Source organism: Martes martes, assembly GCF_963455335.1.
Source record: "Martes martes genome assembly, chromosome: 17".
In the NCBI taxonomy this organism is placed as follows: Eukaryota; Metazoa; Chordata; class Mammalia; order Carnivora; family Mustelidae; genus Martes; species Martes martes.
Genome location: NC_137905.1, coordinates 49,325,204 through 49,350,439, shown reverse-complemented (window position 1 = coordinate 49,350,439; position 25,236 = coordinate 49,325,204). Strand labels below are relative to the sequence as shown.

The window sequence follows — 25,236 nt, the reverse complement described above, 5'->3', positions numbered from 1 at the left end:
CTAGCGGCTGCCTCCGCCTCCCATCTCCGGTCCCGCTCCTCCGGCCCCCCGCCCCGAGCAGGGTCTGGGGGGCTCGGCCCTCCACCCGGGGGAGCAAAGAAGGGGGTCCGGACCCCCCCAGTGGCGCGGCCAGTCCCTGGCCTCGGTAATCTTGAGAGAGACCCCACCCTTCAGTTCTCTCCGGGCCCTATCGGGGACCCCCCTTGCCCTCCCGTCCTGCTCACATCCGCTCTCCAGGCTCTGTCAGCCCCCCAGAACCAGCTCCCTCCCTTCTTCCCTCTCCAGGGTTCCCCCTCCCCCATCCCTCCGCCGCCGCCCCCTCCCCCTCCCACATCCCCTTCCCTCCCCCTCCCCCCACTCCCGTCCCCCGCCCCCCCCCGACCATGAGGATGATGGCCGCCGGCGCGGTGCACGGCCTCTTCACGGCCTCCGCGGCCCCGCAGCCGCCGCCGCCCCCGCCGCCGCCGCCGCCGCAACCCCAGCCTCCCCAGCAGCCGTCGCCGCCGCCACAGCAGCCGCCGCCGCCGCCGCCGCAGCCGCCGCAGCAGCAGCAGCCGCCGCCCCAGGCCCCCCCCATGGAGCCCGAGGCCCCGGATTCCCGCAAGAGGCCCCTCGAAACGCCCCCCGAGGTGGTCTGCACCAAGCGCAGCAACACGGGAGGTGAGAAAGGGTTGCGACTCGGTGTGGGGGAGCGGGCAGGGGGCCTCGCCTTTCTCCATCCTCCTCCCCCCGCCGTGGCAGGTGCAAGGGCTCTGGGGCGGGGAAGGGCGCCCCTCCCTAGACCCGGGAACTGAGAGGGGCGTTGGGGAGGGGGCCGGACCCCCTCCCCCTCTCGCCGCTGCCCGGGGCTGGGAGCTTTGTCTGCGATGAGAGGGGATGGGGGGGAGGGGGTGGTTAAGTGTCCTTGGGGGGCGCAAAGGATGGGGGGCGTGGGTCCTTCTGGGCGGGCGTCTCTGTGTCCTTGAGGGGTGTGTGATGTGACCCTTTCGGGGCAGGGGTGTTCCCGGGCTGGCGTGTCCTGGCGGGGGGGGGGGGGGGGGGGGGAGGGGAAGGAGTAGAGGAGGCCTGTGGACCTGGAGCTTCCCAGCCTCCCTCCCTGGGGATGTCCTGAGCAAGGGTGTCCCAGAGGGAGGTGTGAGTGGGCCATGGCCGAGATTGTGCGTGGGGACAAGCTGGGTGGGTGTGTTGGGTGAGATGGAGGAATGGGTGGGTGTGTAAAGCTAGGTGGGAGAATGTGTAGCTGGGACAGGTGTGTGTGTGTTTGTGTGTATGTGCGCGTGTGGGCCCTGTAAGGCCTGGATGTGTGACATTAAGGATCATGGATATGACAGGAAAGAAGATGTGTGTGTGTGTGTGTGTAAGAGACAGGGTGAGATGAGGGGCTGGGCTCTGTGTTTGAGACCCTCAAAGGGGTACGTGTGGCAAGGGAAAGTGTGTGCATGTCACCCTAGAGGGGGCTGTGGCAGTGTGACACATAAGTGAGAGGGTGTGTGTGACATGCAAGGGGGTGTGTGGGGGAAGCTGAATGGGCCAGCTCTGGGTGTGAGCCATGAGAGGCTGTGTGGATCAAGGAAGGCAGTTCAGTGTGTGTGACACAGGCGTGTCTGGGGTGGGGAGGGACCAGGAGAAGCTGGCGAGGGTATGTGACAAGAAAAGGGTGTGGGTGTGACTCCAAAGAGGCTGTGGCTGGGTGTGACACATGGAGGTGTGCAACAGTGACATCAGAGGGGGCGTGTGCGACAAGGGAAGGTGGGTGTATGACGGGAGAGGTTAGGGCTCTGTGGGTGAGCTGCACGAGGGTGTGTAACAAGGGGAGGGAAGGATGGTGCCGGTGTGACAGGGAATGTGTGTATATGACACCTAAAGGGTATGAAAAGGGAAGGGGTGTGTGTGTGTGTGTGTGTGTCTGTAACAAGGGGAGGGGGTGTGTGTGAAATGGTTGAGTATGTAACTAGAGATGCGGGAATGTTTCTGTGTGTGAGAGAGACAAGGGATTGTATGTGTATGTGTGTGATGTCTGAGTGTTTGACAACACAGAAGGTATACGTGTGTAAGACAGGAGGGCCCCCACTGTGTGTGTGACCTGAGGAAGTATGTGTACCAGAGAATAAAAGACAAGCGGGGCACTCTGGCGGGTGTCTCTCTGGCCAGGGATTCAGGAAGGAGGTAGGGAATTTCAGAGTCTCAGAGCTCAGCCTCTTAACTCCCTGGATGGAGGGAGACCCCAGAGCAGACAAGCCCCTCCCTGCGGTCACCTTGGCCAAAATCTGCTTCCTCTGGCCTTTTCCTCCGGATGGGAGAGGAATGACCTGGGGCAGAGTGCATGCTCTCCACTCCGCCAGGCCCTGTAGTGGGTGGGGTGGGGACCTCCCACCTCCTCCCCTGGATGGAACACAAGCCAAGTCTCTTTCCTCCATTCCAGCACCGCCCTCCCCCTCACCTCCTGCCCAGGTGGGACAGGAATCGGGGACCCCCTGGCTGCCTGTGAGAGGGTGTCCAGCAGAAATTGAAGGAAAGGGAAGTTGGGGGAGGGGTGGGAGGGAGCTTCCTGTCCTTCTTCCTGCTCCCCCCACCCCCAGCACACACATGAATATGTCCCAGCCAACTTCCTTCCCTTCTTCCTGCCCCACTGCCATTCCCAGTGCTGGAGAGAATCAGGGACCCAGGCGGGGACCCAGGCGGTCCCTGGGCCTGACCTGGCGGCCCAGCCCTGCCCCTGCTTGTGTGTGTGTGTGTGTGTGTGTGTGTTGGTGGTGGTGGTGGGGCGTCTCATCCTTCTTTTAAAGGGGCTGAGGTGCTCCAAATCTGATTGCTCTGGGCAGCATAACCTAACAATAGTGTCGGTCAGGCCCAAGTATCTGGCACCTACTAGAAGTCAGGCTCTGAGATATGGGTTAATTTCCTAATACAACACTCTGGGGGAGAGGATTTGAGCTGCTTTTTTGCATGAGGAAAACAGGCTCAGCAAAATGAAGCCACTTTTGCCCAAAGTCACCCAGCTCATAAATTGGTGGAGCTGGGATCTATCCAACCCTGGGCCGTCTGGCTCCAGAGCACATGTGCTTTAACCCTGGGCATCCTGCCTCCCTCAGCAGTGGGGAGAACTAGGATGAGCCCTTAGGGACCCTCCCCTCTGGGCTTTTCCACCTCCCCTCCTGGTGACCTGTGGGGAAACTGAGGTCCGGAGATGCAAAGGGACAGTCCTCCATTTACAGAGACACTCAGGAGATAGTGTTGGGCAAGGATCCGGGATTTTCATCTCAAAATTGAGGACTCCTTGCGATAATAACTGTCATGACTGGGGGATGCTCCCTCAACCTCACCCCTTTCCTGAGCCTCAAGAGTCACCATCTGTCAAGTGGGAAAATCACAATAACCACAAGGATAACAGTAATAATCACTACCCGTATTACGGCTCTCTGCTTTATAGGCAGTAAGTCATGTAATTCTCCCCACACTCTGTGATGTAATAATTAACCACAATAAATTATAATAATGGCTAATATCTATGGCCTGCAGAGCGCCAGGAAGTCTTATGGAAAAGACTCTGTGCTCGGCACAGACCCATCACGTACTCTGTACAATTCTTGTATGTTCCCCTTCTTAACAGATGACACACTGAGGCACGGAGAGGCAAAGTAACTTGCCCAAGGTCAGTCAGCTAATCAGAGGCAGAGCTGGGGTTTGAACCTGGGAGACTGGCTTCATTATATGGGTAGACACTATAGTGAACCCCATTTCTGGGTGAGGAAACCGAGGCCCAGAGGGTTGAGGGAGACTTCTGGGGATGTCATGACAAATCATGGCAGACGGGGCAGATCAAGCTCGGGCCCGCAGAGCCAGCCTGCCTGCCACTTCTGCCTGTTCTCCGGGGCTGAGAGAGGAGATGGGGGCTGTTCCCACTAACGTCTGGGCTCCGGTACTGCCAGACGCCATTGGGAGGGAGACAAGGCACTTAAGGACAGGAGGACTGGGGAGGGGGCCCGGAGTTGAATGGAAACTCAGATCAGGAACTCACTCATCAGAGAGACAAAGGGCTGTAGTCTAGCGGGACAATACCAAGCGACCCTCCCCACCCGGAGTACAGATGAAACTTCAAGGTGTTCCTTGCTCATAGACACACGCGCATGCGCACCAGTCACACACACACACACACACACCCTTCCCCACACCCCCTCCCCGCCCCGAATGAGCTTCCGGCCCCCAGGTCTTGCTCCCAGCATCCTCGCTGTTTCCCATAAACACGATGTCACCAAAGTTAAGAGCCCCAAGAGTGAGACCTTCCAGGGTCCATCTCATCACAGCCTTGGGCTTGGTGTGGGACCTCAGGCAATTGATTTCACTGCCCAGAGCCTCAGTCTCCTTATCTGGAAAATGGGAGCCGTTAAGATCTGCTGCTACCACTCCGGGCTATTGTGTGGGTTAAATAGGACTGTATATATGATACACACCGCAAATCGTCAATACACGGTAGCTGTCGTTACTACGATCAGTGCCACCGAGAATGTCATCGGAGACTGTTGCGCTATCCCGCGGCGCTTCGCCCTGTGGAAATCATTCCCGACGCACCTTTCTTTCACTCAGAGACGGTGTCACAGCTCGAAGATGGCATCACACCTTTGGCATGCCGTTCCCCCCCCCCCCCCCACTTCAGTTGTATTGCATTTCACGGGAACGGGCAACACCGTCATTCACAGAGACTGCCTCACACACCTGCCGTCCCCGCCCTCCTGAGCGGTGCTGCTCCCCGCTACCGTGTTGTCTTGTCTTCCACCAGCCACATCCCCACACGCTCCCACGACAGTGTCAACATCACACCCCTGCCGCCTCACACCTCCGTGGAACACATCGATACTTCCGTCCCCAACCCTCAAGCCAGAGCAGGTCCCATGAGCTCGGCACCCCAACTTTGGTTTCCCCTAGACCTCCTGTCATTGAAAACAACACACCCCCATCCCTTCAGCTCCCTTTGTCATTAATGACCCCTCCCCCTTTAAAACCGCCTATCAGGGTCAATTCTCTGATAAAACATTGTGACTCTTACCACACAGCACCCCAAATATCTGGGGTAGGTTATCATTATTTAAGGAGAGAGGGATATTGGTTGCTTTTTGGAAACTCCAGAAGCATTTCTGAAGAAGGTGGGCACAACAGGGAGGGGGAGACTAGTAAAGGGAGGACGGCCCCTTCCCAAGGTGGGAATGCTTGAAGTTGTAGCAGGAGGAAAACCAGCAGGAGAGAAATGGGCACCTCTAGTTCTCCAGTCACGGTCAAGGGTAAAGGGAGCTGCCTGAACCCCAGCGGAAAAGCTAACGGGGTGGGGGGGGGGAGGGTGGAAGTAGGTGGGTGTGGAGTTCTGGCATTTAGATCCTACTTCAGTAGAAGGAAGAACTTTTTCACAAGCAGAGCCTTGGTTTCTCAAACCGGGTGGGAGCGTGTGAGGTCTGGGGGCTCCGGCTTCCGCTGAGGGTGCATGTCTCCCCTTGCTGCAAGGGAGGCTGGAAAGAGAGGCCTGGCTTTTTCCTGGGGGACGTGGGACTCACATAGCTCATTAAAGGGGAGGGGGCAAGCATACTCCCAAATGGGAAAGACATGCAAAGGATTCTGAAGAGGATCAGAGGGGTCTGTTGGCCACAATGGGGACCCCTGTCCTGCGTTCTGAGCTTCTGCAAGTGGGAGATCCCACCTAGTCATTCTCCATAGGAGGCTGGCCTCCGGTCGAGGCTCCTGGTTTATACTAGTCTGATACAGGGACCCTCAAGCACCCAGTAGGGGCTTAAGAGGATCCATGGACAAACTTTTTTTTTTTTTTTTTTTTTTTTACCATTGTATGTTTATATTCTATGCTTTGGAGGGGAAAACATAACCAGCCTTCAGACTCCGAATATTAGCAGTGGTTTTTAAGTGTCCTCTTTAAAGAGATGCATTTACATTTTAAAAAGTGAGTGGACTTGGAGGAAATGGTCTGTGTCATGTTCCCTGCTGTGTCACCAGCACCTCAAACAAGGCCTGGCACAGAGTGGGTGCTCGGGATGGATTTGTTGGAGGAAGGGAGGAAACAGCACTGACGGGATACATCAAGGGCAAAGGCAAAAAGTGGCATGAGGAGGAAGAGAGTCAGAGAGATGCGGGACAGGGTCTCACTTCCATCAGTGAGAGCTCATTCCTCCTCCAAGAAGCAGAGAAAGGCCTGGGACATCCTCTAGGGAGGAAGTGATGAAGGAAGTGGGGTCTCCCCTCCTTCTCCCATCACCCAATGAAAACCTCAGGCCTCAGAGGCTCGTCTCCCCACTTGCAGAGCACTTATCCTGGGCCAGACACTGTCAGAAGAACGTTGCTTGTGTGTCTGACATTGGTAAATGTCATGATGATAGTGGAGGTGATGATGGCTAAGGTTTCTTAAGTGTTGCAGGTGCCTGAGACCAGCCTAAGTACTTTACGGTTTATCGCTTAATTAATTACTATAGTCCCGTGAGGTAGTGCTTTCATGTCCCCATTTAGCCGATGAGAATACTGAGGCCCCACGAGGTGAGGTGGTTTGCCCAAGGCCCTGCGTCCCGTCAGGGACAAAATTCACACTCAGTCTAAGGCTGTTTCTGCTGTTGCATACAGAGATTCCTGGGGAAGGGGAAGGCAGAGGGCACAGAAAATGGGGTGGGGGGGTGTACCCAGTTTTCTTCAGAGTAGATGAATACCTTCTACCTTCAAGAAGGAAGTTGGGAAAGAGGCCCTGGCTGGAGAGAAGATAAGGGTTGAAGTTAACGAAGGAAAAAGTGGATAGAGTCCTTTGTGAGAATGCCCTCCCCATCTTTCTGAGCCTTTCAGAGATGGAGGACTGGTCTCCCATCTCTGTGACAGGTTTAGGGGTGGGGGCAGGCAAGAGGCTGCCTCTGTGAGCCCAGGGAAGAAAGTGAATTCAGGGGGGTCAGGATGATTGATGGGAAGGCACTCTGGGGGGCTAATTACTTAATAGGTTTAATGGTCTGATGAGGCAAGTTTAAGTGGATTGCCTTGGGCTTAGGGCAACCCCTTCATTCTGGACCCCCTCCCTATGCCTATGAAACCACATCCAGTCTCTCGCCCCCACACCCCCATCTTAACACATCAGGGATCCCAGAACCTTCAATCTAAAGGGATCAGGCAGAGATGGGCAGGGCTTCCGCCGCCCCCCCCCCGCCCTGCCCCCACCTTTACCAGAACAGTTTCTCTTTTATCTGCTCTGTGTGTTGGAGTTTCATGTGAGACATTGAAAATAGGTTTCCTTTGCTTAAAAGAAAAAAATTTTAAAAACCACTAGGGGATGTTTTAAGACCTTAAGCTTTGGAAGCAGAATGGCCTGGCTCCTCCCTTCCTTTCCCCAGTGTTTATTGCATGCCTACTGTGTGCTGGGCCATGGCATGAGTCCCTGGGACACAGGGGTGAGCTCCAGTGGATTTCTGTGGTACCCTGTTCTGAAGGCACAAAACGAACAGGGGAGGATCCATCTCCTCCTCAGAGTTCCAGGAAAGCTTCCAAGAAGAAGCAACATTTGAGTGGGGACCTGAAGGACAAGAGGAATTTGCTGTGGGAGGGGAGTTCCAAGCCAAAGGAACATGCAAAGGCCCTGAGGTGGGTGGGAGGAGGGAATGTTTAAGGAATAAAGAGGAAGTAGGTCCAATGCACAGAGAGGAAGATGAGGACGTGAACCTGGAAAGAAGTGCAGGGCCAGGTCACAGAGGATCTAATACTGAGAAGGCTCCAGAATTTCTACCCTATGAGAACTTAGGGACAGCAGTTGGATTAGAAGGTAGAAGAGGTTAGGCATGTGCCTTGAGTGCATTAACAAAGCGCTTTACACATGACCAAGAAAACTGGTCCCTAGCAAAGGATTGCCACAGCCCCACAAGGGACCACTGGCACCACCTCACCACCCCTGGGTCTTGGAGACTGTCCTTGAGTGCGTTGGTCTTCGGAAAGTGCTAAGCAAGTGAGAACTAAGAATGAAACAGAATTGCATTGGAATCTCAAACCAGTGACTTTCTGGGTGCCCTTGGGCAGCCGACCTTGGGTTGGTGCCTTCACCACCTGCATACCTCAGTTTCCTCCCACATAAAAATGGAGCTCATTATAACTCCTTCACTGGGAGTTGTAGGGAATGGTTGAGGTCAAGCTTGCAAAGCACTCAGCCCGGGACAGGGTCCATATTGAGTGCCGAGGGATCTTCTGGAAACCTAAGTCAGATCCTGTCCCTCCTCTGCTCAGAGCCATCTCTGGTTCCCATGGTCCCCATCTCACTTGGAGTAAAAACCAAAGAGCCTACTGTAGCCCCACCACTACCACCACCCCTCGCAGCCCCTCATCCCTTTCCACTCTTTACCTCTCTGCCTCAGCCCCAGTTCCACTGGCTACCTCACCTTCCCTCAGACAACTCAGGCACGGTCCCACCCCAGGGCCTTTGCACTTGCTCTCCCACGGAGGCACATGTTTCCATTCCCACCTCCACAGCCTGAAAAACAATCAGTCATAAGGGTTCAGAGCCTGGACTCTAGAGCCAGGTTACAAAGTACTGCTTTCATAGCATCAGTGTGAAAATTAAAAGAACTAGTATTTGTGTAGTACTTGGAACAGAGTCTAGTGTTTACTAGGTTTTGTAGAAGTGTTTGTTAAACAAAAAATGCCACATTCTTGGGGAGGGCTTTCCTGCCCACCGGCTCTGACACTACAGCCCCTGCAATCCCCCTTCCCTTCTCCTGCCCCCTTTTGTGTTCTTGGTGCTGACCACCATCCGACATAAAGCATACTGTCTGTCTCCCCCTCCTTCTAGAAGAATGTAGCTGTGTGAGCTCTTGGCTGAATCACTGAAACTCTCTCGGCCTTATTTGCCTCATTTGCCTGTGAAATCAGGGAGTTTGTCTGTTTTCCTCACGGCTGTTTCACTAGAACACTGCCAAGCGTGTGATAGCAGGTGCTCAGTAACTATCCATGGAATGAATGAATGAATGAGTGAGTGAATGAATGAAGATCATTATGTCTTTATTCTCCCTGCTGCTATTCTCATGGCCATTGCTCCTGTATGTTCCTGTGATGCCAGGGGTTTCCTATGACCACACCATGCTGAGGGGGAAGACCCCTTCCCCGGCCTCCCTTACCTCCCCTCCCCATGTGCCCCTGCAGAGGAAGGCGAATATTTCCTGAAGGTGCTGATCCCCAGCTACGCGGCAGGCTCCATCATTGGCAAGGGCGGGCAGACCATCGTGCAGCTGCAGAAGGAGACAGGAGCCACCATCAAGCTCTCTAAGTCCAAAGACTTCTATCCGGGTGAGCCCTGGCCCAGGACTCTGCCCTTGGCCTCCTGTCCCTCCCACCTGGGCCCTGGATAAGGGGGAAGAGCTGCCCTTGGGGCAGTCATAGTGATGGGGGCCTCCCCTCCTCCTAAGGGGACAGAGCTGCCCTCAGCCCCAGGGGCCAGGCCTGAGCAGATGGGGGTGGGGGCAGGGCAAGACAATGGGCCTGCTGCATATTCATGAGCTCATTTGCATGATGTGCTGGCAGATGTGCCCCTTCCCACACACCTGCCTCTTTGGGTCAGTTGGAGTTGCTGGAGGGGGGTGGGCAGGGAGGCAGGTGTCAGGGTGTCCCCTTGGGGTTGGGGGGCCAGCCAGCCGTGTTGCACACTCCCCCCCCACACACACACACAGACTTCTTTTCCCTCACTCTTTCCTTTCGGATTTCTCTGTTACCCCATCTTGCCCAGTTCGAGTCCCGCTGGTTTTCTCTGTCTGTGTCATTCTTCCCTATGTCTCTCTCATTCTGTTTCTGACTTTCCCGTCTCTTGCTCCCCGAGTCTCCATTCCCATCCACCTCTCTCTGGCTCCTCCTGCTCTTCTTTTTGTTTCTATCTCTCTGATTCTGTTTGGATGTCCCCCACCCCTTGTCCCCATCCGTCTGTCTTGTCCATCTCTGTTTTCACTCCTCTCGCCCTCCTCTATCTCCCCCGTCTTGTCTTCCCACCCCCTACCCCATCTTTTTCTTGCCGTCCACCTCTCATTGTCTCATGTTTTTCTTTCTCTTGCTCCTTAACCCTCTCTGGCCAGGCATTCACTCAGCCAATATCCAGTAGCACCCCCTAAATGATCTGCTGGATCGCCCTTCATTTCTTCCTGACTCTAGTCACCCACCTCTCCCTTCATGTTTCCTTCCCAGTCTCAACCCCCACATACTTTTTCTCTCCTGCCTCCAAACCAGCCCCTTTTCTGCCTCTCCTCCAGCTCTCTCTCTCCCGTGGCCATAACATTTCCAAGTCCCCTCCCTCCCTCTACTGTCCCCTGCTTTATCTGTCACCCTCTTTGGCTCCCCCTCCCAAGACCAGTGCCTGGGCTTTGACATCTAGGGATATCCCCCGGGAAGGGCCCCCAGAATTGCATCTTTGGTCCAGAGCTGATTCTAGTTCATCCTTAATCCCCTTGGATTTTTTAGGTCAAAAACCAAAGCTGGAGCCCAGGGTCAGGACACATTCATATTCTCTCTCTCCCTCTCTCTCTCTCTCTCTCCCTCCTCCCTCCACCCACCCTGCCGCCCATCTCACTAAGCAGCTTTAGCAAGAGGTTTAGAGAACTGTCCAGGGAACCAGGCACACACCCCCAACCCTGCTTTCCTCTTCTACCCTGCCCCAGTTTCCCCCACACACCCCCTAGGCCACAAGATATGGATAAGACCTCTGCTTGGGGCATATATCTGAGGACACTTGGTTCCTTATGCTTGGACCATATTCTGTGACATGAAACACATCATCTCCTCCCAATTCAGTGACATACCCCACAGGCCAGGCATCTGAGAACCCCAGAGGATGGCACAGTCGTTGGCTTTCTTGGGCCAAATACTATTCAAACAAGCAATATGAGCCAGCATTTCTCCCCAGCCCCAGGACATGTGTCCAGCGCCCCCTCCCCACTGCTGACATGGAATTTTCAGATCATAAAGCTTGTGCCACCTCATAGATGCAGGACGTGGCCCCACACATCCTAGTCCAGCCCCTAGGACTTCCCAGGACCCACAGGAACACAAGAAATGTGTTGAAAGGAAGAGCATTTTTCCCTCTGCTCCTGGCTAACACCCTTTCATTCATTTATTCAACCTACATTCTCTGATTACCTATTTTATGGACAGAGATGAGGATAGCAGTGACTGAGATATCCCCCCCCTTTCCCTCACAGATCTCACGGCCCAGTAGGGAAGACAGACTGAGCACCAGCAATGACCCAGCATGGTCAGGGCTAGGACAGGGACGCCCAGAGAATGGTGGCAGCCCAGACAGGGCACCTGACCCAGCCTGGAAAGGTCAAGGAGGGCTTCCTGGAGGAGGGGCCCAGAACAATAAGTAAAAGTGAGCTAGATAAAAGCAGAGAAGAGCACTCCAGGAAGATGAACTAGCATGTTCAAAGGCTGGAGGGGGAGTTTGTTCACTGTGACTGAAGCAGACAGGGCAGATGAGAAATGACAATGGTGAAACACACAGACAGATGGACACACACATACACATGCATGCACACATAGGCACACACACACAAACACACACACACTCACTTGTGTCTACTACATGAAACAAAAACCTACCTGACCATTATCCCCAAGAGAGGGGCAGAGCACAAAGGTTGTCCCCTCCTTGGTACAGGAAATGCCAAGCCCCAGACTATCCTTCCGGATCATTCATAGAGAAACTGAGACCCAGAAAGAAGCAGGCATTTGCCCAAAGCCACGCACACAGACTTAAGTACACGCACTCAGATACCGTAGTGATTCCAAACTGCTTCTGATTTGGAGCATTTGCCTTAAGCTCTGTCCCCAGAAGAAAAGCACAGACACACAACACACACTTTTTTAAAAATTACTGATTTATAACATATTGCCTTAAAGTACAAAACCGTAAGAGATTACTTCATAAATCCATACATACTCTTTTTTACTATCAAAAATACGATAGCAAAAACGGAGTCATCTTATGCCTTCTTTCCAACACATGCACAAGCACACACACAGTCTGCATACCCCACATCGAACACAAGGGTGGCTCAGTGGTTAAAAGCTCAGACTCTGAAGCCAGACACCTCGGTTCGGGACCCTGAACTTTCACTACTGGCTGAGTGAACTTGAACAGATCCCAAACCTTCTCTATGCCTCAGTGTCCTTAGCAGTAAATTGAGAATAATAATAGTGCCTACCTCCTACATGAAGTGCACAAATATATACGAAGTGCTTAGAATAGTGCTTAACGCTTGGTATTTTGTAAGCACCAGCTGTCATTATTGGACACTCTTTCAGGGGCTAACTGAACCCCCCAAAGCCCTCATGGACCCAAGTTAAGAACTACAAAGGGTGGGAAATCCCAGACTCCCTGAGCTGGAAGGGAGCCTCGCCAAAATGGAGAGCAGACCCATTTCAGCCAGGCTCTCCCTAGGGCCCCCCCCCCAGTTCCCACCCTGACCCACACCCTTTCCTATTTACACCCAGATGGAGGCAGCCTGCACGCTGACTCACCCTTGGCTCAGACCAGTCCATTGTTCTGGGGTTGGGGGGAATAAGTGAGGAACAGTGGCCCAGAGGAGATGGAGGTTATCAGCTATCCAAGTGCCCCCCAAGACAGTGACACCTGGACACATGGATAGACTGGCATGCCAGGCTGAGAGATGCCAGTGAGGGCTCAGGATGGGGGCACCAATGTGCTGCGCTAGAATGCCCACGGGAGACTGGGCCCTCACCCCCAAATGTCCCAGACACTCAGGCACGTGGAGCCTGGCGCGGGCTCAAGACCTTTTATAGACCCAGGGAGCTAACTGGTCCCTACAGGCAGTCCCACCCAGAGAGAGAGAGACAGACACCCACTCCACACAGCAAAAATGTGCAGCTCGGCCAGGCACACACACTTTCACACCGGTCGGTCACAGTAGAGCTGTCTTTGTCTGGCGGTAATGCATACAGACACACACACACACACACACACACACACACACACTTCAGTCCTCCTGTCATACTGACGCTTGAGTCTACTTTTCGGTCTCTCTCTCTCGCGCTCGCTCACATTGGCACACACCAGTGATAGAACCTTGTCTGTCTGTCTCCTACACACAGGCTCATGCACATAGACATGCATACCACACACCAGGCACCCAGATAATCTTTCGAGCGCCGAAAGGTGTCTCATGGTTTCTTTGCTGCCAACACTCACGCTGACATCCAGTCTCAAAGTGATAGTCATTCATCATACAGCGTCAGCGCGGCTTCCTGAGATCCTTTGTTTCTTTCTCTCAAACTCTCCTGGACAAGCAGCTCGGTCTCACAAATGGTGCATACATAACCTTGAACATCGCAGTGATACCCAAAGTCTTTCCCATGAACAAGGGTGCACACATGGCTACTGGATTCACTGTGTCGTGCTGTTGGTTTACAACTCAGTCTCTCCCACTCTTTCTCTTACACACATACACAGCTAAAGACAACTGAGCCATTCCAGCCCAGGTATACACATGCATGGACACCTGCTCATGCACACACACACACACACACATACACACACCACTCACCCAAACAGCCGCACAGGTATATTCGCACTGGTCAGCCTGTCACCCAGAGTCTCTATCCCACACACATATCCCAACATCACCCAGAGTTGGTTTCTCTGCTCCTCGCTGCCTCCCTACCTCTAGAACACACACATACACACACAGAGTGAGGATGCCTAGGTTAGAACCACAGCCAAAATCTAGACACTCTCCAGCAAAGGCATCCACCCCACTCTCCTTTCTCCATCCCTGAGCCCCTACCCTTCCATAAGTTGCCTCTGCTCTCCCCTGTCCATACCCTTGCCCTCCCCCACCCTTCAGCGCTCCATCTGGTGGGTCCAGGCGGGCACTCTGGCCTCTCTTCTGCCTCCCCCATCCCCCAGCCCTTCCCCATCCTCTCCAAAAGCCCAGAGGCCTTCGCTGCAGGCTTTCAGGGGTTGCCACGGCAACGGGGCTTCGTCCCTCGTCCCCCTGGGGGTGGGCTGAGGACCCGGCCAGCCAGACCGATAAGGGGGTTCCAGTTACTGTGGCAACCGTTGCAGGCCTGAGCTCTCGGCTTCTGGGGTGGGGGGTGGGGGGGTAGTGAGTGAATGGTTGCCAGAGCAACCAGGAGCCGGCAAGGACTGGGAAGAGGCAGCTGAGCCCTGTCTTCCCTGCCCAGGGCTGCTGTGGGCATCGCAAAGCACTTAAGCATCATTCTTCCATCCCCTGGGGTTGTTTTGGGGGAGGGACACGAAGTGCAGATTATAAAACAGGCATTCCACTCACTTTCCCAGCTACCCATCATGGCCTGGGAGTCCATGCCAACTTCCCCAGGCTTACCATGTGACCTGGGCCCGGTTAGGTCCACTTTCCAGATCGAGGTTTCTCTTTCCATTAAATGGGGCCTGTCTCCCAGGAATCTTCTCATTCCTGTGTGATGAGGGTGCCCTCTCTCTCCCTTGCTCAACAGGAACCACAGAACGAGTATGCCTGGTACAGGGCACAGCAGAGGCCTTGAATGCTGTGCACAGCTTTATTGCTGAGAAGGTCCGAGAAATCCCACAAGCAATGACCAAGCCTGAGGTGGTCAACATCCTTCAACCCCAAACCACGATGAACCCCGACAGAGCCAAGCAGGTCAGCAGGGGCAAAGACTGGGTTTCTGTAAAGCCGGTGAGGCTCAGGAGAAGACACTTCTCCCATATCACTGGATTACTGTGGGAGTTGAATGGGATAACGCCGATAAGATATTTGTCAAGCAAATACATGGTAGTAATTAGTCGTATATTTAGGGAGTTAGCCTAGGGACTCCAACCTCTTAGAGTGGGCTTATGCAGAGACGGAGTGAAGGTCTGGGAGAATTTGTCCTAGACGCCCCCCCACTAACGCCCCCCTACACCTTATCCCTCCTTCCTGGGATTCTCTAGACCCTTTCCTTCCTTCCACCTCATCCCATTGTCTCCCAGAGCAACCTGCCTCCCACTTCCTGTTCTCACCGGAAGTGACTTCATTGATAACCCATCCACATCCAGAAAAGTTTAGAAATGGCCTCATACTCCCTCTCTCCATTAATTATTGTATGGTGTAGCCACCACTTGGGAGAAATGGGTATTTTGCTAGCGAGAGAGGGGGCAGTTCCCTCTCCTACACAGCCCTCTCTAGGAGGGATGGAAGGAGGAGGACAGCGCCTCTTGGTTGCCTCAGTTACGGGGAAGCGGTGGCGTAGGGGCGTGGCAGGGAGCGGACCAATCACTACCCCGGCCTCTCTGGTTGCCATGACCGCGGTGTTCTCTGGGCAGGTGGGCTTGCTGCAAAGCCCCTGGCGTGGCCCTGGACGGGTAGGAGGCGGAGGGCAGTCGAACTGCGCACACTCCCCGTTTTCTCCCCCCTTACCCACTTCCAAATACTTGCAAACACGATGCAGAGGAGCAAGAGCTCCTGGCAGGAGGACAGGGGGCTTGTGAGGGTTCCTTAACTTCCGCCTAGAAGCAAAGACCAGAGAGAGACCCTCGGTATAAGGAATCCGAAATTCTTGGGAATTCAGTTACCCTGAGATGGGAGAAACCACGGACCTGAGTTCCCCCAAGCTCCTGGGGAAAGGGTGGGCGGAAAGCCCTGGAAGAATGCTGCCAAGCGAATCATTCCCAAAAAAGACTTCGGGCTTGGGGCTTGGAGCGTGGCTGCTGTCCTTGGTGCTGAAGCGGCTCTGCCTGGTCTCTCCCGAATCCCTTCGCACCAGCAGGCCTCGCCATCTACACGGTGGCAAGGATATTGCCTTTTTCCTCCGCCTTGGTCGTGGCCACAAAGGGCTCAGAGTTCATGAAGAGTCTGCACATGTTTCAGGGAAAATGGGGTCAACACCGTCTGCACCTGATCCTTCCACCCCTCCCCCAAATCCACAGAAACTCTGAGATAGTGGAATCGAAAGGTTATAGGACCAGGATTTTTCCTCTCCTTATTCATTACTTAGGGGGCTCTAAAGAATGAAAGAGATAATGGCTGAAGGCTCTGGAGTCAGATGTTGAGCTGAATCTTAGTCTGATAACTTATTTCTTTACCTGTGCGACCTTGAATAAGTGACTTGATTTCTCCATGCCTCATTTTTCTCATCTGCAAAATGAGATTCATTATGGCACCTACTTAAGGGCAGTGATCAGTGTTCACTGTTGTTTAAAAAGCACTTAGCATGTATTCCTAATTCATAGAAAGTTCTCAAAAAATGTTAGCTGCTGATATTATTATGGGATTTTTAAGTCAGGAGACAGGTCTACTCTCTTTCTACATTGGACTTGCTGTGTTACTCTGGGTTCCTTTCCCTTCCATAAGCCTCAGTTTCCTTTCTTTACAGTGTGGAAGCTGAGCCAAACCAGGGATTATAAATTGAAATGCCTCCAAGATTCAGCAAGGGAACATAAAGAATTGAGGACTCTGGCCTCACCAGAGAGATATGATGCTATCCCTAAAGGGGGCAGCTGCTATTCAACTCAACTCAATTCTTGCCCTTTGGGAATGTAGACAAAGTGTTGCCACATCTTACAATTTTTCCAGAAGAAGACAGAAATATTTGAAATCAACCCATTTTTAAAGGTTGGCTCAACCTTAAAACGACTATGTGGCTGTGGGCTACCTGCGGCCCAAGGACCACCAGTTTGGCACCTCTGGGTTATACCAGTGGTTCTCAGCCTTGGCTGGTATCTGAAACATCTAGGTGGCTTAGAATCCAGATTCTTGGTTCCCAGCCTAGAGCCACTGAATCGGAATTTCTGGGGTGAAGGCTTGGAAATCTGAACAGAGATTCTGGACTGGGATCATATCCTGGCTCTATTACTATCTCTGTGACCTTGAGCAAGTTACTTAACCTCTTTTGCTTCTGTTTTCCAAGCCTTAAAATGTGATAATAATAGTGTCTGCCTATTCTTGTAAGGTTGCTGTAGAGATTAAGTAAGTGACTATATGAAAGTGTTTACCAAAGGGTCTGGCAAATGGAAGGACTGTTAGCTGTAAAATTATTATTCTACTATTACTATTTGAAAATCTCCACAGACTTGCAAATCAGGGGAACAGATGTTCTCTGAGGTCTTTCTGGCCCTAAAACTCCTACAATTCTATGGCTCTGTGATTTCAAGATTTTTGATGTACATTATTCTAAGACTCTGCTGTTCTGACTGATGTCCTGGCACTCCAGATTCTATGAAATTGCACCTGTGATCTCTCTGAGATGCTGTGGGTCTACCACCTGGGCCCATCATGAAGACAGTTAACCATTTGCCGAGGACTTCCCATGTGACAGGCACTCCAGTCATTGAATATTCCCAATGGTTGTATGGAATAGCTGTGGTTACATCTGTGTTGGAGGAGAGGAAATGAGGCACAGAAAGGTGAAGGCATTTGCTTTCACCATTTCTTGGTGAATAGTTAATTCATCCTTTCTTTTTTCCTCTGAATGCTGTATCATACTAAATACCTTTTGATTCTTAGGTCTGGTTTCATGCATTCTATTCTAACCTCTTGACTTGTCGGACTCTTTTTCTGATGATTTTTTTGAATATATAAATTGAGATATTAAAAAAATTGAGATATAATTCCCATACTGTATAGTTCACCATTTTAAAGTATACCATTTAGTGCTGTTTAATATATTCACAAAGTTGTGCACTGGTCACCTAATGTAATTCCAAAACGTTTTCACCACTCCAAAAAGAAGCCTTATATGCTTTGGCAGTCACTGTCCATTGTCCCAGCTCCCCCTTCCTGTCCCTTCCAACCACTAACCTATTATTGGTGTCTATGGATTTGCCTATTCTGGATGTTTTATATAAATTGAATGACATAACACATGGCCTTTTGTGTCTGGCTTCTTTCCCTTAGTGTACTGCTTTCAAGATTAATCCGTACTGTAACATATATCAAAACCTCATTCCTTTTTACGGCCAAATAATATCCCACCATACGCATGTATCACATTTTGTTTGTCTATCAGTTGATAGTCATTTGGGTTGTTTCTTTTAGCTATTATGAAGAATGCTGCTATGAACATATGTGTGGGTATGGTTTTCAGTTCTTTGGAGCATATACCTATGGATGGAATTGGGTCAGATGATAGATCTAAGCTTTCGAAGAATTGTCAGACTATTTTGCAAAACAACTATACCACAGATGTGAGATTTAAATCCAGGTCAGCCCATGGAGGTAACAATGACAACAACCATTTCTTGAGCATCTACTATGAGCACATATTACCTGAACACTCACATGGCACCGTACACTAAGCACATAGTAGGTGCTCAGCAAATGGTGCTTGTTTGATTAATGGATAATGATCTGCCTGCCCGTAAGGGCCAAGCAGAAACACAGCTAAGGGACACTGGTCCCTGAATCAAGCTCATCATTTCATGCTCAGTTAAGCTTCATAATAAATCTGTGGAGGAGGGATGGATATCCCCATTTTATAGATGAGAAAACTGAGTCTCAAAGAGGTTTAGGTCACTTGCCCAGCATCAGTGGTGGAGCCAAGATTTCCAACCTGAGCAAATGTCTCGAGAGTCCAAGGCATTCACACAGTCTTTGCTGAATGCATACCAGGCATTCCCCTAGGCACCGAGAACCCAGTAGTAAACAATACAGACAAAAATCTCTACCCTTGTAGATCTAACATTCTTTCATGTGGAAACCGAAAACAAGCAAGCAAATAAAAAAGTCAGAGAGTGAAAAGTGCTATGACAAAAGACAAAGCAGAAAAAAGAGGGGGAAAGAGTCCTGGGGAATTTTTTTCTCCTAACTTTTTATTTTGAAAATGTTGAAGAATAATACAATGAACTCTCTATACACTGCCCTTAGATTCAGTAAGCGTTAACATTTGCTTTATCTCTTTACACACATGAACACACACAAGCACTTGTTGGCTTTATTTGCTTGGTTGTTAGGTGGTCTGTTTGTTTTTGCTGATCCATTTGAAAATAAGTATAGACCTCATGACTCTTCATCCCTAAGTTCTTGAGCATGCATCTCCCAAGACTAAGGATGTGTCCTGTGTTGTTATGTTACTGTTATCGCACCTACAAAAATTAACACCAATTCCACGCTATCAGTTAATAAAAAGTTCACATTCACATTGTTCCAAAATATGTTATGTCTATAAAGTATTTTCCTATCCAAAATTCAGTCAGTATTCCTGCATTGCATTGAGTTGTTATACCTTATTAGTCTCTTTTAATCTAGAATAGTCTACTATACATGTATTTTTAAAGATTTTTTTTAAGATTTTATTTATTTATTTGACAGAGAGAGATCACAAGTAGGCAGAGAGCAGGCAGATAGAGAGAGGAGGAAGCAGGCTCTTCGCCGAGCAGAGAGCCCGATGCGGGACTCAATCCCAGGACCCCGAGATCATGACCTGAGCTGAAGGCAGAGGCTTAACCCACTGAGCCACCCAGGTGCCCCTAAAGATTTTTTTAAAGTAATCTCTACACCTAACGTGGGGCTTAAACTTACAACCCCAAGATCTAGAGTTACACAACACTCTACTGACTGAGCCAGCCAGGCACCCCATCTACTATGTATTTTGAAGGTAGAGTCAACAGAATTGCTGACTGGATGCTGAGTGGCAGGGAAAGAGAGGACTTCTAAGTCTTGAGTCTGAGGAGGGAAAGGGTGCATTTTCCACATACTGAAATGAGGAAGACCGTGGTAGAAACACATCTGAGCAGATGAAGTGTTCCACTTTGGATTTTAAGTTTGAGGTGTCCATTCAATATCATTCCAGAGATATGAGGTTAGCAATTGGATACAAGTCTGGAGGTGTCTCTGCTAGGGACATAAAATAAGCAAATAAACAAGTATCAATAACTGGGGTGGTAAGGCCTCTTTGTGCCTTAGTGCAAAGACCTGAATGATGAGGTGAGCCTCCTTTTCTGGGAAGGAGCATTCTAGCTGAGGGCATAGCAGGTGCAAAGGCCCTGAATCTGGATGAAGCTTGCAACGTGGAGGAACAGCAGGGAGTCTAGTATGCCTGCCATGGAGTCAGCAAGAGGGAGGGAGGGAAAAGTCGAACTCAGATCAACAAAGAACAGAGCAAGTAGAGCAGTGCTTCTCAGGCTTGTCAAACCCCATGTCCTCTTTCTCCAACAAATATTTTCCCAGCCCTCTTTCCTCTGAAATTACACACACACACACACACACACACACTCATTTCAGTACATGGAAAGCACATATAATGTAGATGCATTACCTATCTAAATCCCTTAAGATTTTCAACAGTTTTATTAAGATATTAATTCACATACCTACAATTCACCCACTGAAAGCATGCAGTTCAAAGTTTTTATTATATTCAGAATTGTGCATCCATGCCCACGATCAATTTTAGAACATTTCATTTCCTCATAAAGAAACCTTGATCCCCTTAGCTATCACTCCTCAATCCCCACAGCTCAGCACCAGCCCCCAGCCCTAAGCCACCACTAATCTACTTTCTGTCTCTATAGATTTCCCTGTTCTGAACATCCATATAAACGGAATCCTACAATATATGGTCTTTTGTGTCTGGCTTCATTCACACAGCATGTTTTCTAGCTTCAACCGTGTTGTAGCCTGGATCAGTACTTTGTTCATTTAAACTGATTGCCAAGGAATATTCCATGGTAGGCATGTATAATTTCTTTATCCCGTAAGACTTTTTTACATAAAGGAGAAATGAAAGGAAGGTGATGTGTTATGAAATGAGATGAATTTTAATAGGTAAATGTTACATATTACTACAGCAGAAGTAATGCCATAGTCAGCTGCTCACACCTAACACAGCCCGAGAGACAGTGACAAACACAGTGACCCAGGGTGTCTTATCAGAGATGCAAATAAGACACACGGCATTACTACTGTTGTCATGGTGGTGGTTGTTGTTGTTGTTTTTAAACGATGAACCAGTCTTGGTAAAGTTCAGAACAAAACGAAGTACAATCTTCCCTTCCTTGACAGGTTAGTTGCATTCCTGGAAATTTCAGTAGCTCTTAACCACGTGGGAAAAGGAAAATACTAGGTACTTATATGGATCGTGGGGTTCAGGTCTGGGCTCTGAGTTTTATAAACAGACTTTTTGCCAACACGAATGTCCAGGGAGTCACTTAAAAAGTCATACGGGCGGACGATTGGTCGGTTGGAAGTTGTAAAGAACTGACATCCAAGGCCCAGCCCCACAGCGTGGCCGCATCTGCCTCCTCAGTCGTCATGACAACCAGAAGCGCTCCCACAAATTTCCCAAACAACCCTGGGGGCCGCCTCAGAGGCGGAGAAGGGAGGCGGGGGCTTTAGCGGGTAGAACCGCCCGGTGTGAGAGGATTGAACAAGAGGAACCTATGTGTAGAAGTGCTCTTGGATATGCCAAAGGAGACTTTTGGTTTTGGAAGCTCCCCCTCCCCCACCGCAGAATTAAGATAGATCAGATTGCGGCGGCAAAAGATGGGCCTTTCTGCACCCAAGAAGGGGACCACTGTATTTAAGTGTCCAATCATCTCAGATGTGAGGTTTATCTTCATTTTACAGCTAGGACAACTGCATTAGATTGCTAGGGCAGCCGTAACAACGGACCGCAGACGGGGTGGCTTAAGCACCAGAAATTCATTTTCTCAATAGTTCCGGAGGCTAGAAGTCTGAGATCTGGGGCAGGGCTGGTTTCTTCCGAAGCCTCTCTCCTGGGCTGGGAGATGGTTGTCCTCCTCTCCGCATTCTCACACCATCTTTCCTCTGTGTGCGCCTGTGTCCTAATCTCTCCTTCTTATAAGGACATCATTCCTTTTGGATTAGGGCCCACCCCAATAACCTCACTTAACCTCATTGCCTCTTTAAAGACCCTCTGTCCAAATGCAGTCATATGCTGAAGTACAGGGGAGGGGTGGGTCAGACCGCAGCATCCGAATGTCGGGGGCAACAATCTGACCCATAACAAAAAGAGGGTTAAGCGCAGTGACCTTGCCAGTAGGGTGGGAAACACCACGGAGCAGGAATCCAAGAGGCCGGATTGCAGCTTCTCCACAATCTGGGTAACCCTGGGGGGAGTCCCTTCCTCTCCTAGGTCGCAAGTGACTCCTCTGTAAAATGAGACTTAATGACTCCTTTTCTGGGGCTGGGAGAGTGTTTAATATTTCTAGAAGGCGTGAACACCAATGCAAGCTGGGAGCACCCGCTGTCCTGGAGGGCACCCGCTGGGTCAGCCATTAAGTCTTTAAGGTGCTGGAGGGAAGGGAAATCCCAGGGGTCCCAGGGACACGGGACAGGGTGCCTGAGAACCTACCGAGAGGACTTGGAGTACTAGCTCTTTTTTTTTTTTTTTAAACCAACCAATATGAAAGTATTTCCCTATTTTTTCAAGGGGGCACAGCGGGCCTGATCTGGGCCAGGGGAGAGCGGGGGCGAGTGAAGAGTGCAAGGCCTTGCCTAACGTTAAGGTTCAGTCTCCACTCACCGTCCTAAAGACCCTCCCTCTCGCCCCACACGCAGGCCAAGCTGATCGTCCCCAACAGCACCGCGGGCCTGATCATCGGCAAAGGGGGCGCCACCGTGAAAGCCGTGATGGAACAGTCGGGTGCCTGGGTGCAGCTGTCCCAGAAGCCGGAGGGCATCAACCTTCAGGAGCGCGTGGTGACCGTCAGCGGCGAGCCGGAGCAGGTGCACAAGGCCGTGAGCGCCATCGTGCAGAAGGTACAGGAAGACCCCCAGAGCAGCAGCTGCCTCAACATAAGCTACGCCAACGTGGCTGGCCCCGTGGCCAACTCCAACCCCACCGGCTCACCGTACGCCAGCCCCGCCGACGTGCTGCCCGCCGCCGCCGCCGCCTCGGCCGCTGCCGCCTCCGGCCTGCTGGGCCCCGCGGGGCTGGCGGGCGTGGGCGCCTTTCCGGCCGCCCTGCCCGCCTTCTCAGGCACCGACCTGCTGGCCATCAGCACGGCGCTTAACACGCTGGCCAGTTACGGCTACAACACCAACTCCCTCGGCCTGGGCCTCAACTCGGCCGCGGCCTCCGGGGTCCTGGCCGCCGTGGCCGCCGGTGCCAACCCCGCCGCCGCCGCGGCAGCCAACCTCCTGGCGTCCTACGCGGGGGAGGCCGGGGCGGGGCCCGCCGGAGGGGCCGCCCCGCCTCCGCCCCCGCCCCCCGGAGCCCTGGGGTCCTTCGCCTTGGCCGCAGCAGCCAACGGCTACCTCGGGGCCGGGGCGGGCGGCGGGGCGGGCGGCGGGGGTGGCCCGCTGGTGGCCGCCGCAGCTGCAGCCGGGGCCGCCGGGGGCTTCCTGACGGCGGAGAAGTTGGCAGCCGAGAGTGCCAAGGAGCTGGTGGAGATTGCGGTGCCTGAGAACCTGGTGGGGGCCATCCTGGGCAAAGGGGGCAAGACGTTGGTGGAGTACCAGGAGCTGACAGGCGCGCGCATCCAGATCTCCAAGAAGGGAGAGTTCCTGCCTGGCACGCGGAACCGGCGGGTCACCATCACGGGCAGCCCTGCGGCCACACAAGCCGCTCAATACCTCATCAGCCAGCGGGTCACCTACGAGCAGGGAGTGAGGGCCTCAAACCCCCAGAAAGTGGGATGAGGCCTGTGGTGTGTGCTCCCACCCTCCTCCCGGCCCCTTCTCCTCCTCTTCCTTCTCCTCCCCTCCCCCACCCCACCCCCAACTCCTGACCTCAGCTCGGGTGTAGTCCTGCTCCTCGTGGGACGGGGCTGGGGTAGGCCTGACTGCACCCCCCCCCCCCCGGTAGTCATAGGCAGGATTGAGTGATGGCTGGGGATGGGGCCCAGAAGCCCCCTCCCCCATCTCTGAACTGACCCCCTTCTTCCTTCCTCCCGACGCTTGGCTGGGCCTGACCCTCCTCTCCCAGGGCCCGGGTCTGTGTGATATCTGTATATATTGCATTTTGTTGATTTTAATAGAAAACAAAGTGTTATTTTCTCTTTCTTTCCCTCCTTTTTTTTTCTTTTTTCTTTTTTTTTCTTTTCTCCCCTCTCCACACCCCGCCTTTTTTTTCCTTTTTTTTCTTTCTTTCTTTCCTTTTTTTTTTCTTTCTTTTTTTTTTTTTTGGTGAGGATTTTTCCCCCCTTTGTAAGTTTTTGTTTTCATATGGGAGGAGGGGAGGGAGCCTCTGGGCCGCCTAGAATGAGGGGCCTCCCCCAAACAACACCCCACCTCTCCTGCTTTCATTTCTGGATCTGAGAGAAGGGACGGGAATAGAGGTAGCTGAGGAGTCTGAGCTGAAATGGGGTATTTGGAGCAGGGACCCCAGAGTTCCCAGATTTTCTCAGCGACTCTACCCTTACTGGAGTTGCCCCTCCTACGTGGGACTGTTCACTGTTTTGTTGTCAGGTCCTATGGGGGGAGGGGGTGCAGTGCTGCTGGGAATGAGGCCAGCTCTGGGATTGGTCCAGTCCTGTGGGCAAGACTCTTGTGAGAGAGGCTGGAACAACTTCCTGGGGCATCTTCTGTGGTTTTACCTAGAGTAATGGGAATGAAGGTCCCTGTTGGGATATCACTGAGTCAAGTATTTTCTGGGGTGCTGCTGGTACTCCTCATGATGTCACGGGAAGTAGTTCCCCAGAGGTCACTTCCTGTGATGACAGGACAGACAGGTACTTCCTATGATGTCTCAGTAGGCCTCCCTTGAAGGTTACTTCAGCGACATCATGGGGGCATGTACTTCCTGTGGCAGCTCCAGGTTATTTCCTGTGATGTCATTGGGACGGAGCATGCACTTCCTGGATTGGGCCGTGGCCAGTCACTGACACTCCTTCTCTACCCACACCCCTCCTCGGTGGGTCTTGGCCTGGGGGTCTGCCTAGGAGGAGAATAAGGGGTGGGACTTGGATCCTATCTGGAGAACTCTAAGGAAAAAGACCCAATACTGTCAGGGTCATCTCTATCCAAATACACCAAGTCTGTGAACTCACCTGACAGGGAGGGGTGGGAGACGGAGCTAGTGAAAACTGTTAAAGACCCCCCATTCCCACCCCCGCCTTTTGTGTGCATGCTTGTGTCTGCGTGGCTTTGTTTCATTGAGTCTGGTGAGCCGAATGTGTGGTGGCTTGGTCGGGCCACCATGACCCAGTGTAGGGTTCAGTGAGCCACGGTAGGGTCCCTGGAGCGCGAATGCTTCGTGTGGTCTAATAGATTAAGTTGGCTTGTGGTTTCCAGCAAGCTGGAGTACTTTGGTAGTATCGGAGGGATCAGAATGTTTTGGTGCTCT

At 52.1% G+C, this 25,236-nt stretch overlaps 1 protein-coding gene across 1 annotated transcript; it reads left to right on the top strand.

The window, feature by feature from the left end:
• Positions 1-560: 560 nt before the first annotated feature.
• On the top strand, positions 561-23,591 carry NOVA2 (NOVA alternative splicing regulator 2; the record flags this gene model as incomplete). The annotated part of the gene is made up of 4 exons (XM_080828742.1): positions 561-660; positions 9,154-9,297; positions 14,488-14,654; positions 22,509-23,591. Exons 1-4 carry the CDS (start codon positions 576-578, stop codon positions 23,589-23,591), a joined length of 1,479 nt encoding a protein of 492 aa, XP_080684868.1. The 5' UTR covers positions 561-575.
• Between the last annotated feature and the right edge of the window lie 1,645 nt (positions 23,592-25,236).